The sequence below is a fragment of the Physcomitrium patens genome, chromosome 6, assembly GCF_059467195.1.
Source record: "Physcomitrium patens ecotype Gransden chromosome 6, ASM5946719v1, whole genome shotgun sequence".
Lineage (NCBI taxonomy): Eukaryota > Viridiplantae > Streptophyta > Bryopsida > Funariales > Funariaceae > Physcomitrium > Physcomitrium patens.
The window spans coordinates 10,856,424-10,873,112 of NC_143415.1; the positions used below are offsets into that span (position 1 = coordinate 10,856,424).

The following is a 16,689-nucleotide window of genomic DNA, read 5'->3' on the forward strand; positions in this document are numbered from 1 at the left end:
ATCATAAGAATATTGAAAAATTTTTGAAAATCCACAATAGTTACAAATTTATTTTTATTTTTACAAAAAATAATATCTATAATTTTTTCTTTTATAAAAAACTCAAATAAAGTCACAAATCAAATTAGAGAAGGATAATCTATATCTTCTAATATAAAATGAAGTTTTCATAAAAAGAAATTAGTCTACTCTCTTTAAAGAAAAAAAATCAATGTTAAAAAATTAGACTGTTAGTTCAAAAGTAGGTAGTCGACAACCTTTAAAACCCAATTATAGATGTGGCATAATTCACTTACTTATAAACAAAACAAGAACAATAAGTTATCATTCTTGTCGAACTATCAAAGACATAAATTTTAAAGAACCAAAAGATTAATAAACTCTTGTATGACTTGAAAAAACTAGATAATTATTCAAAGATGGTATAATATTATATTAAAATTTCTATTGCCAAAAAAAAAAAAAAAAGATTTAAAAGTCTTGAAGCAAGACTAAAAATAAGAAAGGCATTGATGAGAGTAAAGAAGACTTTACTCTTGCCTCTCCAAATACTATCTAATTAAGAGCTATGTGGCAACATTCTATAAGACTTCCAACATGTGTCTAACTTACAAGACGTGTGTTTCAACTTGCAAGGCAAGTTTTCTATATATGTGCCATATGATTAGCTTGTACTATAAACTACCAATATGTATAATATGTGGCTAATTTTTTGACCATGTTTATTATCTATCAATCAACAAAAAATACATATAAAGTCAAAGCTGCGACTATGAAGCTTCTAAGAAGTTTTTTTAAAAGATATTAAAAAATTCATCTACTTAAAATATGTGATTTTTATTAATAGATACTTAATTAATTGATTGATATTTAGTCTTTTATTTTAATTAAATATACATGAGCATATTCATGAATTTTTGTAAAATTGTTTCATTAATAACTTCTTATACAGCTTTTATAGCAATTCATATATGAGTAAAATAGATTGATGTTGTTTTCAATCCTATCAATATTTGTCTTATATTTTAACCATGTTTTAAGTCTTTCAAATCTTCTCAAATTGAAGAAAATTTCTTTTGATTATTTTTTATTTTAAAAATATATTACTAGTTTGATATCCTTATTATCATTTTTTATAGTATACATGAGTTAATTTTTTTTTTTATTAGATTTATATTTAGATAATTTTAATAAAAATAAAATATGATATTTTAAAAGAAGAAGTAGATTATAATCTTTGTATTATAAAACAATTTATAGTTGGAAATATATTTAATTAATTTATTTTAAAATTTTTACTATTTTTACTATTTTTGATTTTAAGTTTCATACTTTAAATATTCAAATAAAAATAAATAGATTAACATTTTATAATTACACTATTAGTATAATAAAATTAACAAAAATAAATAATAATACAAGTAATTTTTTATTTCATTAAGTTTTTATTTCATTAATTTTTCTTATTAGTACAATCAAAATATATTGATAGTAAAATAATGAATAAAAAAGGAATTTTTTTAAATAATTATTAACAAAAAATTTTGTTTATTTATTTAAAAATAGAAAATATATTTATATATTTATATATTTATATCGAAAATTTAATTATTCTAAATCTAGGTTTTGAAGATTTATTAACCGAGAAGATTTTTTTGATTTCTAATTACAAAATTAACAAATTTCAATACTTGAATTTAAGATTGTATAAATTTTTTTTATTTATTTGAAAACTATCTAGATTTTTATTATAATTATGAAAATAGAAAATAATACTAAATATCATAAATAAAATCCTAAAAATAATAAAATCTTTTAAAGAAATTAAATTTGATGGTCTTCCATGTAAATTATTAAAATAAAAAAATAAAAAAAAGATAAAAATTGAAAAAAATATATTAAATGGATGTCATTTGTATAGCATTAATTACTATCCAATTAAGTAGTTGAATTTCTTTTATCAATTAAATTTATTTAAAATAGGATATCACATTCTTCTTCTTAAAAATACTATATTATATTGATTATAATTTTATCTATTATTAATTATTCTTGATATTTTAAAAATTAAAAATTATAGAAATAAATATTTAATAATTTTATTTATTAATTTTTATAGAAAATATATATATATATATATATATATATATATATATATATATTTTAAAAGCTAAATATATATCATACAAATAGTTAAAATATTCACATGTTTTTTAAAGATAAAATAAAATAAATAAATTAAAAGATTAATAGTTTGGAAAGAGATGAAAATTGATTTATTATTTCATTTAGTCCATTGAACTTAATGAAAAATTACACTATCAAATATTTTAATTTTTTTTAATCTATAATAATAGTAGTTTAGTTATTTAATAATTGCAATCACTTATCTTCTTAGAAATAAATCTTATCTTCTATGTCTTTTACTTCAAAACTTAAAAATTCATCATATCTTGATTATTTTGTTTACATACAAATTATCTATTAGATATCTTTTAAATTTTTAATCAACTTAAAATATTAATATTCTTTATAGAATTTATTTTTCAAAAAATGAAATGTCAAAGAAGAGATAAAATTATGAAATTATAAAATCATAAAATTATGAGATATCTTATTTTAATTAGTAAAAATAAAAAATAATAATAAGAAAAAATATTAAAGTTTACAACTTTTTTTGTGAATTATTGTAGAAGTTTCTTAAGCAAAGATTAGTTCTATAAGTACTACTAGGTTTGCCATGTGGTCATATAAACTTCTTTTAGAAGTTTGTTGGATATGACCATCTATCATAAAAACACTTTAGTAGTTGAATATTTGTTTTATAAGTCTTGTTGCCTTTAAAAAGTTTCTCTATGATCTTATTAAGCAATTTATATGAAAAAAGCAAGGTCATAGCCATCTTTAATCTTATCAATACCTTTGTTGTACTTCAATCTTACTTCAAGTTTTTCCAACCTTCTTGTACTTGACATCATTTCTAATTAATTTTTTATCATGAAAATATGTCCATATTTAAATTTTATTTCTTTTCCTTTTTCCGTTCATAGTCATACATGTATTAATTTGCTTTTGCCAAAATAATTTAATAATGGATTTAACAAATTGCAGCATACTTTTCAGATTTGTTTATGAATGTTAAATAAGAAAAGAAATTGTACAATTTAGTGCATTGCCCAACTAGTTGGTAACGTCGAAATGATGGATACTCGCTAGATTCTACTAAAAGTTAAGCTAGTCCTAATTATCATCGAGAATACTGCGTGAAGATGAAAACTCAGTCAACCAAGTCAGCCATCTGACAAAATTGCCTGATTCTTAGCTAGAACAAGATGCTGTCCGCTAAAAACTAGGTTAGCATCATTACGCGAAAAAGGAAGCGGTACCCTGATGCTAAAGCATCAAAGGTGCTGATGGATGGTGCAATCTACGCGAAATTGGAAACACTGGTGCCCAGTCATCTTACCCACTGCTCAAGCATGCAGGGGAAAAGCAGACAAAGGTACCCTATGCAATGACAAAGCGATACAAAGAAAGTCCAACCACACATCCACTTGTGGCCATTACAAGATTATTCTTTTACCAGATAAATCACCAGAATCATCACGGTCACAATAACTAGGTCCGGTCCTCAATCCTCCATCACCGGCAGAGCTGCGAGAATTTAAGCTTGAAGGGTGCAGAATGAGCATTGGTAAGTTGTTTGTAAAAAGATATGCTACACCATGAATTTTACAGCAGTATCTTGAGGTCGACAAAGCACAGACAGTTTAACTAACGTAACTTCCCAGCTCAGTTGCAGTTATCAATGCAATGGAGTTCCTATGATCATACAAAAAAAGGCTGCTCTATGCAGTGAGACAGTCTGCCAACGGTAGAACTAAAACCAAGAGATGACAGAACACCCAAGTTAATTAATATGGTACATCGAGCCTACAGACGGCGGGCCATCCGGCGACACAACCAACGACTCCAAACATGTTCAACAGTCCACAGAAACACCCAATCGGCAGCCCACCCTAACCAGTGACTGAGCCCGTGCGCAGGTCCATGTCAGCAAGGGCCTTGCTCAAGGACATGAACTTCAAGATGCAACTTTTATGTCAAGAACTAGACTTGCCTGCCATGTGCTAAACCTGCTACAGCTATGTGCAGAACATCAGACACTAATGTACCTTCAGTATCACACAAGCTAGTGAAACAGCATGCTCCGGGTACATTTTTCCATTTTCAAGGGCCCAAAGAGATGCAGACCTCTCAAAAATGGTTGTTGCTGTTCATTCGTATCGGAAGGGTGATCAACCTAAAAGCTCCGTGTAGTGGCTAAAGGATCGTAATCATAGGCTTGTCCTGCCTTCACAAACCGACCCTTCACCCTCTTGCGGATGTCTGCACGGGCTTTGCGAGACTCGTACCGAACCCTTTTGTCAAACCTGCAGTATTAGACGAGATATCAGAAAGATATCTGAACATAAAACTGAAGCCTATCTCGTACGTAATTGCAACAAAGAGCCAAACAAACTCGCACGTTTTAATTCAAAAGGGAAGGAAGTCGGAACAAGCCTGCGATTCTTTCTCTTCTCTTTGTAACGAAGCATTGCAGAGTCACGTGCTTGGGTAATGGAAATACTGTCTGGACTCCTCGAGCCCAAAGAAGCCTCTCCGGAGCTGAAAAACAGAGGTGATGCATTACAGTCCTGGTAGTCGCCGCTGTCACCGCTCCGTCCAGAAAATGTCAGGGAGCGACTAATTAAAGCTGGCCTTGCCGAAAACTGCGACCCCATGTTACAGGAAGTTCCATCCATGTCGTTCATTGCCATTAAAACTTCCATGTCATGAAGTTCAGGTGGCCCTGGGCCAGGACCTGCTGGCCTAACCATGTCCTCCCTGAACTTGATATCATTGGCTGTGCTTGCAGTACCCTACAGATATTAGCAAACAATTTCGAGGATCAGTGATGTGGCACTGAACTTCATGCTATAATCGTAATTAATGAGCTCTCTGATCCTGGAAGGTTATTATCTGGCTCGTAAGCTACCTAAAACCTCAAGATATAACCCTGGACATGTCATGGTAAATTGAGCAAGAGAGCATACTTGATTGATGGGTTTGAAGAGTTCTGCTTCAGGAATGCTCTGCATACGCGCATGTTCGTTGCTACCATTTGCGGCGTCTTGACCTAAGGAAGAGCGTCGTGGGCTCATTTCTTCAAACGTAGACCCAGAAGGGGCTGTGCCGCTGGAAAACATTTCTTCGTAATTGTCAAAAAATAGATCCACATCAGCCATACTAAAATCGTCACATGGATCGGCCACGTCTCCACACACTCCCAAGTCCTGCATGTTCTGTCCCCACATCTACACAGCCAGCCATAAGGAACAGTTACGCGATTTGCAAAATGGGCATAGGCCAGTCACAATTGCGACGGAAAAATTTGACAATCATGAAGTACCAACGAAAAGAGTATTAGAACTCAGGATATTATACCTGAGTGGCTTGAGTTAAAGCATTGCTCCGCCAGAAGGAGTCCGTTCCACCTTGGTTTACGATATCATTTGGTCCAATCTCCAGCTTCATCGACTGGCCATCACCAACTACAGTACTAGATTCACCTTGAGAATTTTGTGCAGACTGCTGGTCCGAGTGTACACGAACGGGAATCGGTGAACACTGCTCAGACTCTTGCTGTTTCTGGATGCTAGTCTGAGTTTCCATGCATTGTCGTTTTGCCTGTTGATCCGACAATGACGCCGGGGAAGGTCGCGACAGGTCCTGGACCTGGAGAACTTGAAGCTGCTGAGAAATTCCTTTTTCAGCACTAACCTGTTCTTGTTGCCCCACTTCTGGATTACTCGTGAGAACTGAACTCTGGTACATAGGAGATGTGGTGTTAAGAAATACAAAAAAGCAAGTGCTATCGTCCATGTACAAACAAATAAACTCATATTATAACGAACTTCTCTACATCTCTAGCTCCTTCGTATCCCATATCTAAACAATGCATACAGGAAGCTAGTGGAAAAGAAGAATCACATGTACACGAGGGAAAATATTGACAAAAACTTTCCAGGATGAATCTACAGAAAAACTAGAGCCTTTGAATATCAAACTAACCCTTAGAAATATTAGGGCTATGTAATGAAGTTTAGAAGCGACTTCAGACCAGAGACTGTTGATTTCATCCCTCACATATCGAAGAGCTCAACAAGCAAGGAAAGAAGGAAATAAAGCACATTGGTATCTACCTTGGCAAGCGGAGGAGGCACGACGCTAGACATGTTAATAACGCCAGCAATTCCTGAACTGGATTCCACCCTTAGTGCCCTACTCATCTGGTTCTCTCTTACTGCAGTCGACCTGGTGGGGGTAGAACCAGAAATTCCTCCCCACTGACTGTTCAACCCCCGAGGGGAGTCTGATGCAATGGTCGCACCAACATCACTGCGGTCATCGCAAGCCCACAGAGCTGCAAGCTCAGTTGCAGAAGGGCACCCAGTAAAGCACTCCAAAACGTGCCGCTGGTGTTGAGCGGAAATTACAGAAGAGTTATGTGTGTCGTCGTCGCAGGTTTGACAAAAACAACTTTGACAGGTTGTGCAGCGAACCACAGCAGGGCGTATGTTGCAGCCATGACATAGCAAAGTGCGAGAGTGACGCTGCGACAGTGCATTTGCACTGTGTACGTGCCGGTCACACGAAAGGCAGAGCAGAGCTGAGTCCGCTCGGCAGTACACTGTTGCCTGGCCTTCCCCGCAAAAATCACACATAGTCTCCATCGCCAAAAAATATCAAGCACTTCCTACAGTCTGGCTCGAGCTCCACCACTTACTTACTAACTTCAAGTCCAGATTTTCACAAGTGCATGTGCGACAAGATGCACCCTCGCGCTAATTCCGCACAATGCTCGGGCCGAGAAAATAAAACGCAGAGTATTCACAAATCCAAAGTTGAGTTCGTAGTAGTTCAGAATCCTTCCTGTTAAAACCAGTATTCAAATTGTAGCTCCTAGTCCCACTTCAGTGATACCCCTTTTCGCCTATCCCTGCTCGTTGATACAGTGGATATTACCTTGATAACATCACCAAATTTCTAAAGTCCCTATCCAAGAGTCTTAGCAATGCCTTTTGACCACTCCATGGCTTCGCAACTATGTTTCAATCTTCCGCTTCTCCTTACATGCTGGTACACTGACTGCGCTCCTCGTCACGTACATCTCAAAGAAAAGGAAACGAAAAACTAAAGTCAATGGTTGCGCTAGCAGTATCTGAGAAAAGAAATATACTGACCTGTTCAAATGTAAAGCCAGACTGAAACTCACAGTGTGCATGATGCAATATTTACACAAAATATCAAAAGCACGATGTCCATGATCATGTGCACGTGCCCTCAATCGGTTGCTGGCATCAAGACCAGCAGCTAACCATTCAGAAATGTTGAATTGACCGAGATAACCCGGACTGACTTCCATAACATGCTCCTCTATTTCGGCGGAACCAACAACACTACTAATTCACAAAGTAGATTAAGAACGTTCGAAGCTCCTCATATCAATATGTGAACCCTCTAGTGTAAACTTCATGTGAGCGTCACACAAGGATGACTGCAATGTTACTGATGCCACTGGATTCAACTAGTACGAATCTTCTGGAGGAACTTCGAGGATTGGATATGAAAGAAGAGAGGAAGAGACTGTGCTTCACAGCGATGTAGATCAATGCTAACACTTCAATCTACAATCAAAACAAGTAATGCAATGCTAACTTCATAAACTTACTGTGCAATTAGCACTGTGTGATATCACAGAGTCATCGCACTAAAAACATGCAGATAATGGAGAGTCGTAGAGCTCTCTGCAATTTCACTCATATCCTGATACATATGATCCAGCCAAAAGGGCAAGAAACCAAAGGGGGAAACCCAAAGAGAGGAGGGAGCTATGACAAAGTAGAACACTGACCTCGCATCAATTCCGGTTCAAACGGCAACATCTTCGCAGAAAGAGCTCCTAAATCTGCCACTACGAGAATCCGCACACTAAATCGTCAAAACATGTACCAAAGTCAACTTCACCAGAGCGCACACGACTGATTTACTACATGTACGCGCTACCACACACGCACTCCACCAAAACGGCCACAGCCACTTAATTCCTTCTAAAACCCCTCCATTATCTACGCACAGTATCTCCGTCACTCTCTGAAACGGTCCTCGTACACCCACCCCGCCCCTTTTATCATGCTCAGAGGTAACACCTCCGAGCGCCTGTTTCTAATGACATTCTCTACGATCTCACTTTCTGCTCCACTTCCCTCCAATTACTACCCGTCGCAGGCCACCTCGTCTCCAAATGTTGCGCAATCCAACTAGCGAGCCTCTACTTCACATGTCCACTGACCCAATTCAACCAAAAAAAAAAAAAAAAAAAAAAAAAAAAAAACGCCAACTTCATACGACTTGGCGCAACTGACATGGACAGATCCTAGTCGCATTCCCGTTCTGCGAAATCCCCCCGATCGCCTCATAAAAAACAACGCCCCAATACCTTCACACAGTGACACCTCTTGTGCTACATGAAACACACGACAGAGAGAGAGCGAGAGAGGAAGAGGAAGAAAACGAGCAGACGTGATGTACCTAGAGGTTCAAGTACGGAAGATGGACGAGACGTGCTAGAGCCCACACAAGCACTTGCAGGAAGAGAGCGAGGAGGGGGGGGGGAGGAGAGATGCTAAGAAAAGGGTGTAGATGAGAAACAAGAGATGAGAGGGGAGGGTGAGGGAGGAGAGGAAGGCAGAGGGCGATGCAAAGGGGAAAGAGGGAAAAGAAAGCAGAGCTTGAATGTGAAGGAAGGAAGGAAGGAAGGAAGGAGGGAAGGAAATAGAAGAGAAGAGTAGAGTCGAGTAGAGTAGGGAAGAAAGAGGGGGAAGTGAGGAAAGCGACGAAGGGGAAGAAGAGGAAAGGATAGATGGGAGAGGTTGGGGGGCAATGATGGCAGGCAGGCAGGCAGACAGGCAGGCGGGGAAGATGGGTTGGGAGTAGGGCTGCTGGGCTGGCACTGACGGGTGTCTTTTTCGTTTGCCTGGGGCCCCAAAAGCAACAACCCCAAAAGAGGCTCAAAAGCGCACGAAAGAGCCACAAAAGCGCCGAGGCTTTTCCCACGCATGACGAGAAACCACAAACAGGGTGGGGTCTATCTCCTCGGGCCATCCCCACAAGCTCACGGTTCCACAACGCCAATAAATCCCCCTCCCTTCTTCCCCCTTCCCCCTTCTCCCTTCTTCCCCGACTATCACTGCTGCGTCTGCGCTTTTGCAACTCCGCCTGCTGGCTCGCTGGCGCAACTCATCGTCCTCATGCTCTGGAAGATACCATTTCATCCCCATCGCCGCGCCGCGCCGCGCCGCTACCTCTTCCTCCTCTGCCGATGAAGGCCCTTCTCACCCAGGTATGGTGTTAGCTTCGGTACCGAGGCTAGGACCCAATGGGAGGTCTGGGAATGGGTTCAGTCCATCCCTTTACCCGATTGCTACTATTGTGGTCAGGGTCAGGTTAGTAGACAGATAAAAAGATAAACTAATTGGGGACATGAAAAAGAAAAAGAAAAAGACAGTGTTGATAAATTCGCGTTTGAATTCGGAGGTGCTTGCCTAATTGGCCTGCTGCCACCTCAGCATGATCCACCTTCCATAAACGTCCATTTGTTCTGTGTGCCATGAGAATCCTTGAACGGAGTAATATATATTAATGATAATGACTACCAAAATACAAATCTAACTGATGCGTTCATGGACTTACTGCTGCTCAGCTTGTTAATAAAAACCAATTGAGCAAGTAATGTGTGATTTGTGAACTTGACGGGGTTTCATAGAAGACTAAGTTCTGTAGAGAAAATGGTGCTAGAATATGGTGAATTTAAGCATATGATTATGCTTTTAAAAGTCTGTGAGTGAACAGAAAAACCACTCCAATAATACCCTACGAATAAGAATGGATCAAATATATCCATCCTCTGACTTGGCTCGTGAAAAACAATACATCTCCATAGGAAATATGTTCTAAATTAAAATTTTCATCTTTTTTTCCATGAGGAAGTGGATTTGCAACGGTGTAGATTTTGAAATGACTCCAAAGCCATAAAAACTAACCTGACCCAGGAGAGTGACACGTGACCATTCAAACCCATCAGAGCTTTGTGGGGAAATATAATAGAAAACAGACAAAAGAAAAAGTTGACGAAGAAAGAAGAAGGAACCAAGAAACAACTAACTGCAGAAGCGGCTGCTTTTCACACTAAAATACAATATTGTAGTGATTATCCTCTTGCTTTATTCGTTTTTCTACTTATAAATAAAATATTGGAGAATAGTTGCAGGAATAAATTAGTTACGTCGAGACGTAGAGTTTTTGTAATGGGAAATTGAACCCCTCTGCAGATGATTTTGGAATGTTTTTTTATTATTAATACTAGTGTTTAGTGTTATTATTTAAAAATAAGATCTGATATTATAGGTTGTCAGAACACAGTGTTAAAATCAACCATGTACAATACAGATATTTAAAGACCTCCCCACAATGCAATGAATGTGTTGCAAAATGCTAATGATGTAACTATAACAAGTAACCAACTGCACCAACCAAAGTGCATATATACAATTTCATACACACATGTACATGCATGTGAAGTTGATGATTAATATCGTATGGAAACATGCCATTGTTTCCATCAATCTAATTGAAAAATGTAGAAAGCATTTGATACATAAAAAAGCATCAAACTTTACAAAGATAGTGATTAGACCTTGCATAATTATTCTAATTTTCTACCATTTTTTGTTTGTCTGTTTTCTGGTACTATTACAGTTGTTATATTCTTACTAAATTATACCTGAAACATCTGCCTAAATATTTTTACTGTAAACTGAACAATAAAAACAATATTGCTTAATCAAGAGTATGAAACCAATCAACAGAGCTTATACTGTCAAAAGCACTATCCTCATTCCCTATATATATGTATATATATATATATATATATATATATAAAACAAAAAAAAAAAACAATATTCAACAAACAACAACGAGTTGTTAAAAAAGGGATTAAACCAAGTAAATGAAGTAACTTCAAGTTGTGATCAATAGATGAGGGTTTCTAAAAATGCTAGTTATTTATGAATTTATTAAAATTTATTAATGTAATTCCTTTAGGAATTGAGCATGTCTCGATGGCCTGCATGCAAAGCGACGTCCAAGAGGCTTGGGGCTGACTGCAGGGGGAGGATCCAGTTTCTGTCGGAAGAAGCGACGGATGAGGATGATAAAGCGTAGCCACGTCGGCTAATTCCATCCGTAAGATAAATTGGGGGGGGGGCACACTCTGTTACATATAATTGACTGAGGATGGTGATGACGATGACGATGATGCTGTGGTTGCTTGGCTTTTGTGCAGTGAGCCGAGGCTCGCAGTGGCTTTCGCACGCAACGGAAGATCCGCTCCTCTGGAACCCCCCCCCTCCCCACGCACGATGATCACCATGTCTCCTACGCCGCACACGGAAGGACGGAACCCTACCCAGCACGACGAAATCATTGAACGGGGTAAATGAATTCGTTTCCGACGATTGGCTTTGTTCGTTGGTTGCATGATGCCGGTCCCGCATCCTAGGCGGGCTTATCCGATCATCTCTGCTCCAATCTCGAAATGGCGCCTCCATTGGTTGGTCCCTGGATATGCGCAGCTACGAAGTGAGCACACCCTAACTGAACCCCCCCCCTCCCCAAGTATCTCTGCTGGATCTGAATGTCGTGCGAGAGAGAGCGGGGGGAGGGTGTGGATGCGCCGCTCTCGGCCTCGCACTGGGTCTCGAGCATTCCTGTCGTCGATTCTCGTGCGAACAGATTCTCGCCACGTTGGGCATCGCAGCCCGGCGCACCCAACGAATGGGAACTTGTTGCTGATTCTCTCCCTTGTCGATGTCCTTTTGAAGCTGGGAAGAGCAGTAGAGCCCAAGGTCGGAGCTAGGTCGCAGGACATGGATGTCCCGCATTGGGTGCATCCCCCCCGCTTTCAACATCCCCTGCTTCTTCTTCGTCATCTGCTACTTTCTTCTTCTTTGTTGTTGGTGTTGCTGTGCTATTGGACATCCGTTGTAATGAAGAATGAGTAGCCTTCGTTTGTTGTACAGTTGTAAAGTTTGTCTCGACCGTGTTCCCATTATATGATTTCAGCATTCATTGCTGACTGTGCTTATTTTTTTATTTTTTTATTTTTTTAAAATTTAATTTTTTACTGTCCATGACTTGTATAACCATGTCCTATTCATATATACTTGTGTACAGGTAATATTGCTATCCCATTGAGTTTCAGTTCTTTAGATTGGACGTTTACATTAAACTTGATGTTGGTTCTTTACATTTAATTTCGGGTGTTGGATCTAATTTCTCATGTACAACAATGATATCAGTGGACAAATACATGAATAATCCCATAACTTTTGTAGCATGGTCCAAAGCAAATTATGTGATATTAAATATGTAAACACATGCAATAATGTACAATAAAATAATGATATAAAACACAAATGAAAAGTACATAGACTTTTATTCTTATAAAATGGTAGTTGATTTAAATAATATTTTAAAAGCTTTATTTTTTATGTATTTTATACATATTTTTTGAAGATGGTGATTAGAGTACTTAACTTTGTTGTTAAATGGTCAAAATATATTGTATCATAATTTCCATACACATTTATTCTGATGGCAAATAAGAATACAGTTTAATTGGGTCTTTGAAAATAAAACAAAATTAACTGAATCATACTGTCAAGTGCTCAGTTTATTCAAAGATGTATACCATTAAGTGTAAATTTAAAAAACTGTAAAAATGACAGAAATAATAGTTCATTAATAGTTTTTCTGTTTTGCATGCATGTACAAAAAATAAACCAATAAATGCATTTTTTTCATTGTGAAACAGTGAAACATTTCTTTTCTACATAACATACCAACAGCATGTTAATTTTTTTTAAATGCATTCAATCAACCCCATCAATGATAGAATTCTTTTCAGGGAATTGACTAATCACAATTAGATCCAACATTGCAATTGCACTGTACGCTGCTTATGAAACTTGTGTGCTGTTTTCTCCCTCAGACAGCAAGACTCCACACACAAACACTCTCTCACTCACACCCACTCACACACACACACTTCGAGTGGGGTTACAGCTGTGAGGGTTACCCTTCATGAGATTACTGTGTTTTTGGAATCACCTTCACATTAATACGGTTGTATATATATATATATATATATATATATATATATAAACAAGTGTATGTGTGTGTGAGAGAAAGTGAGAGAGAGAAAGAGATATGCATCGATGTAGCTTTTAATTATATTCTGAAGTTTCAAAGAAGCCCACAAAACGACACAGTTGTATCACTCCATTCAAGAAGGAAATGCGTCGAACATGATGTTGGGAGAAATGAAGGTGAAAAGAAATCAACGAGAATTAGTTGGATACAGTGAAAGGGAAACCAGTCCTGCACTGAAAGGCCTCAGAAGCCAGCTTTGCTCTGCTGTGAGCACGCTAGAATCTTGCAGCTCGAGCACATGGATTTGCCTTGTTAGAGCTCCTATTTCACGCACACCTCTTTACAGTCGCACCCAAGCTCTCACAATGCATGCCGCTCCCAGAGCTCTTCTCACCAGCTGGGTCCTTTTGGGTTGAACGTAACAGCAGATTACATTTCTCATGGTGCATGGCCCACTTATGTGTGTTGAATTGTGCCAGCTGTTGATGGGTTGACGAATGCAGGCCACGGAATGAGCACCACGGTTGCCTTGCGACGTTGTCAGCAGTATAGGTTTCTCGCACACGGGCATACAATCAGAAACGCTCTGCCTTCGGAGTTCAGTGCTACTGCTTAGCTCTACGGTTACTTAGTAATATTACAACTGTATGATTTTAATAAAATGATGGTCCATGACATAATCTGGGTAGTTTGCGGAAAGCCTATATTGTATCAGTATTCAGTAGGTCTGTTACACCACTACAAAGCACAACATCCATATCTATGCTATGTGAATTATGACTTCTAAACGGAACTCTGGTTATCGTGTTGCACGTGAACCCTTCTATTTCCAAGTCCGATTATCGGCAGGACAGCAGGAATCTGTGAGGAATTGTCAAATTTGACACCCCTTCGTGTACATTGTGAGTAATGAAGTCGTGAATTTCAAAGAGGGAGTCAAGCTGCAGCTGTGGATAAATTTCACTTGAAACTATAGCTTACAAATTTTTAATTGTATCCGATTGCGCCAGTGCATCATGTCACGAGGGCAAAATATAGTTGTGGGAGACATAGAATTTGTGGAAGTTCAAAATTGTTCCAAGACGAGAATGATTAAGTCTGACAGCAGCCTCACTGATGTGCAACCCATAAATAGGAACAGTAGGGTAGTACCTTTAACAAGATCTTGAACGTCTTATCCAGAATCGGAAATGAGGTCACGCACGACGGCCTTTTGCAACAGAGATGAACGTGGTCTAGATGGGTGAGCTCCTCCGACTGCCAATATCGTATATGATGACTTTATTAGAGCAGACAAGTCAAGAGTTTTCCACACTGTCATGGCGCGGAATTCAATCAGGGCAGAGCGATGCGAAGCGAGTGAGGGAAGCCTGGTGACGAACAAATAGGCTTCGTCGAGAAAGAAACCGGTTGGTGGGTTGTACCGTTGCTGTTCACATTGTGGATTTTGGGTTTAGAACATTCCAATCTTGCTTGTGGATTTGGGTCTCATGATTCACACTGCTTCGATCTCTCGACTCTCCCTGGATCTTCTGATCATGGGCGATCGCTGATAACGAGTTCCGACCATGCCCTAACACCTAGTTAAATAGCAACCCAAAATTCTCAAGCTCCACCATGGCAGGGATCAAAGAGCAAAACTATGATGAAACCGGAAGTATGGAGGGGGCATGAATCCTCATCTCAGTTGAACAATGGTAGAAATGTTAGCAACAGACAGTTAGGGGAAGTAGTGTTTGAGGAGATGGATTATAACTTCTGCTGAAGAGGTATGTCATTTGGAATAAATGAATGCACCTGAATGCATGACCTTGTAAAGTTGATTTGAATGGTTGCATGTGGAATGAGTGCCCTAAATGCTATATTAGACCATTGCATTCCTCTATGTTGGACAACCTCATACTAGCACCACACAAATAGAGACAAAGGTTATGGATGATGGTTTAGCTCATACAAGGATAAAAAGTCAAGTTAAAAAGAAAGCAATTTAATTTTTAATTGTTTGTGCAAATTACAAAAAAGATTGTAATAAATTGAAAGAAAAATCAATATATGATAAAGGTTTTGAAGACCTTGAGAGTTTTTATGGCATACCATTGTAAAGCAAGATTACAATGGTTTAAATAAAAAAAATCTCTTGTTTACTTTAAAAGAGAAGATATTATGTAATATACTTATTAGATTAATATAAGATTGTTTATTATTATTTAAAAATATTGACAAGATAAAAAGAGTGGACAAACATTATATTAAGAATATTGAGTAAAACTTGAAAGAGAGTAGAACATTGATTAAAAATAAATTTATTTTAAAAGCATTTGAAGAAGTGGAATTTATAGATATCATAAAAGAATTAATATGAATCATTGAATTGACTCACTTAGATATTTAGATGGAGTTTATATATGGATTATTTAAATGTGATGGTGCTATGGTAGAGGTCATGGTTGTAGATAGTTCATGTTGTTGAGAAATAGTGTGTGCAACAAAAGAAATCTATACTAGATAGATATCTATTTTTATATTGTGTGTACATTATGTATATGTTGTGTGTATAGTGGTTGTGGTTGATATCATATTTTTCCTTGCTATATATATATATATTTTTTCTTTGAATGGAATGGATATAAGATTATTGATATGGCATCAATAAAGACTCTCTGTTCTATTAACTGATCAATTAGGTAGAAAAAAGATGTTGGTAGTTGGTTAGAGTCAAGTGTATTTGTATAGTTCATCTTCTCCTTTATACAACAACCACATTTGGTCACTAGAGCTCGGCGTGTTGTTATATTTTAGTCTATTGTCATTTTGGTGAATATCAAGTCGACCTTCCAAATTAATAATATTGTTGCTAGTGGAGGTTGACATTTTTAGATTATATTCATTCATCAATTCTTGAGCCCAGTGTTGTGCTAGAAAGTAGAAAAATATGTAAAAATAATATGAAATGTTATGAAAGTTTGGATTGTAATTAAATATTAAAAAAATAAAAAAATACTTGCTTAATTTGTTTAAGTTTATAGTTTAAGTTTTGTAATTAAAGATAGAAATTATAAGATTTATTAATAAGGAGTTTAGATGGATTTTGGTATCAAAAGTATAATATTTTGACTTTTAGGCCATCCTATGTGGATCAATAAGGCAAGTTGATAGAGGACTCAATTTCCATTGCTTGAAGGTCATGCTCAATGGACTTCAAGATGTTGTCCAAGACCATATTAGGATTTGAATCCACTTCAGAGTGGTCATTTGAAGTTTAAAGGTTAGGATTTGCTAGCTTGTATTGAAGGCTATAATTTTTGTGCAAAAATTAATATATATTTTTTTTTATGAGGGAAAAATAAGCATTTAAAGTTAGGATCTTAAAATTAT

General features: G+C 37.1%; 2 protein-coding genes across 13 annotated transcripts; both read right to left on the bottom strand.

The window, feature by feature from the left end:
• Window positions 1-3,877: 3,877 nt before the first annotated feature.
• Window positions 3,878-9,006, bottom strand: LOC112283434 (zinc finger protein CONSTANS-LIKE 9). 5 transcript variants are annotated; one of them, XM_090251221.1, is made up of 7 exons: window positions 8,635-9,006; window positions 7,958-8,017; window positions 6,246-7,213; window positions 5,488-5,868; window positions 5,097-5,357; window positions 4,564-4,922; window positions 3,878-4,433 (listed from the first exon to the last, which is right to left on the bottom strand). In XM_090251221.1, the coding sequence occupies exons 3-7, from the start codon at window positions 6,774-6,776 to the stop codon at window positions 4,304-4,306; spliced, it is 1,662 nt and encodes a 553-aa protein (XP_090107347.1). In that variant the 5' UTR covers window positions 6,777-7,213; window positions 7,958-8,017; window positions 8,635-9,006; the 3' UTR covers window positions 3,878-4,303. The 5 variants fall into 5 exon arrangements, with proteins under 5 accessions (XP_090107347.1, XP_090107348.1, XP_090107346.1 ...); XM_090251222.1 differs by having other exon boundaries at window positions 7,958-8,011; window positions 8,635-8,754; XM_090251220.1 differs by having other exon boundaries at window positions 6,246-8,017; window positions 8,635-8,944.
• Window positions 9,007-11,125: 2,119 nt separating this feature from the next.
• LOC149989150 (uncharacterized) lies at window positions 11,126-15,907 on the bottom strand. 8 transcript variants are annotated; one of them, XM_090251232.1, is made up of 4 exons: window positions 14,739-15,907; window positions 14,467-14,571; window positions 13,005-13,900; window positions 11,126-12,753 (listed from the first exon to the last, which is right to left on the bottom strand). In XM_090251232.1, exon 4 carries the CDS (start codon window positions 11,709-11,711, stop codon window positions 11,202-11,204), a length of 510 nt encoding a protein of 169 aa, XP_090107358.1. In that variant the 5' UTR covers window positions 11,712-12,753; window positions 13,005-13,900; window positions 14,467-14,571; window positions 14,739-15,907; the 3' UTR covers window positions 11,126-11,201. The 8 variants fall into 8 exon arrangements, with proteins under 8 accessions (XP_090107358.1, XP_090107357.1, XP_090107354.1 ...); XM_090251231.1 differs by having other exon boundaries at window positions 13,005-13,842; window positions 14,739-15,906; XM_090251228.1 differs by having other exon boundaries at window positions 14,467-15,904.
• Between the last annotated feature and the right edge of the window lie 782 nt (window positions 15,908-16,689).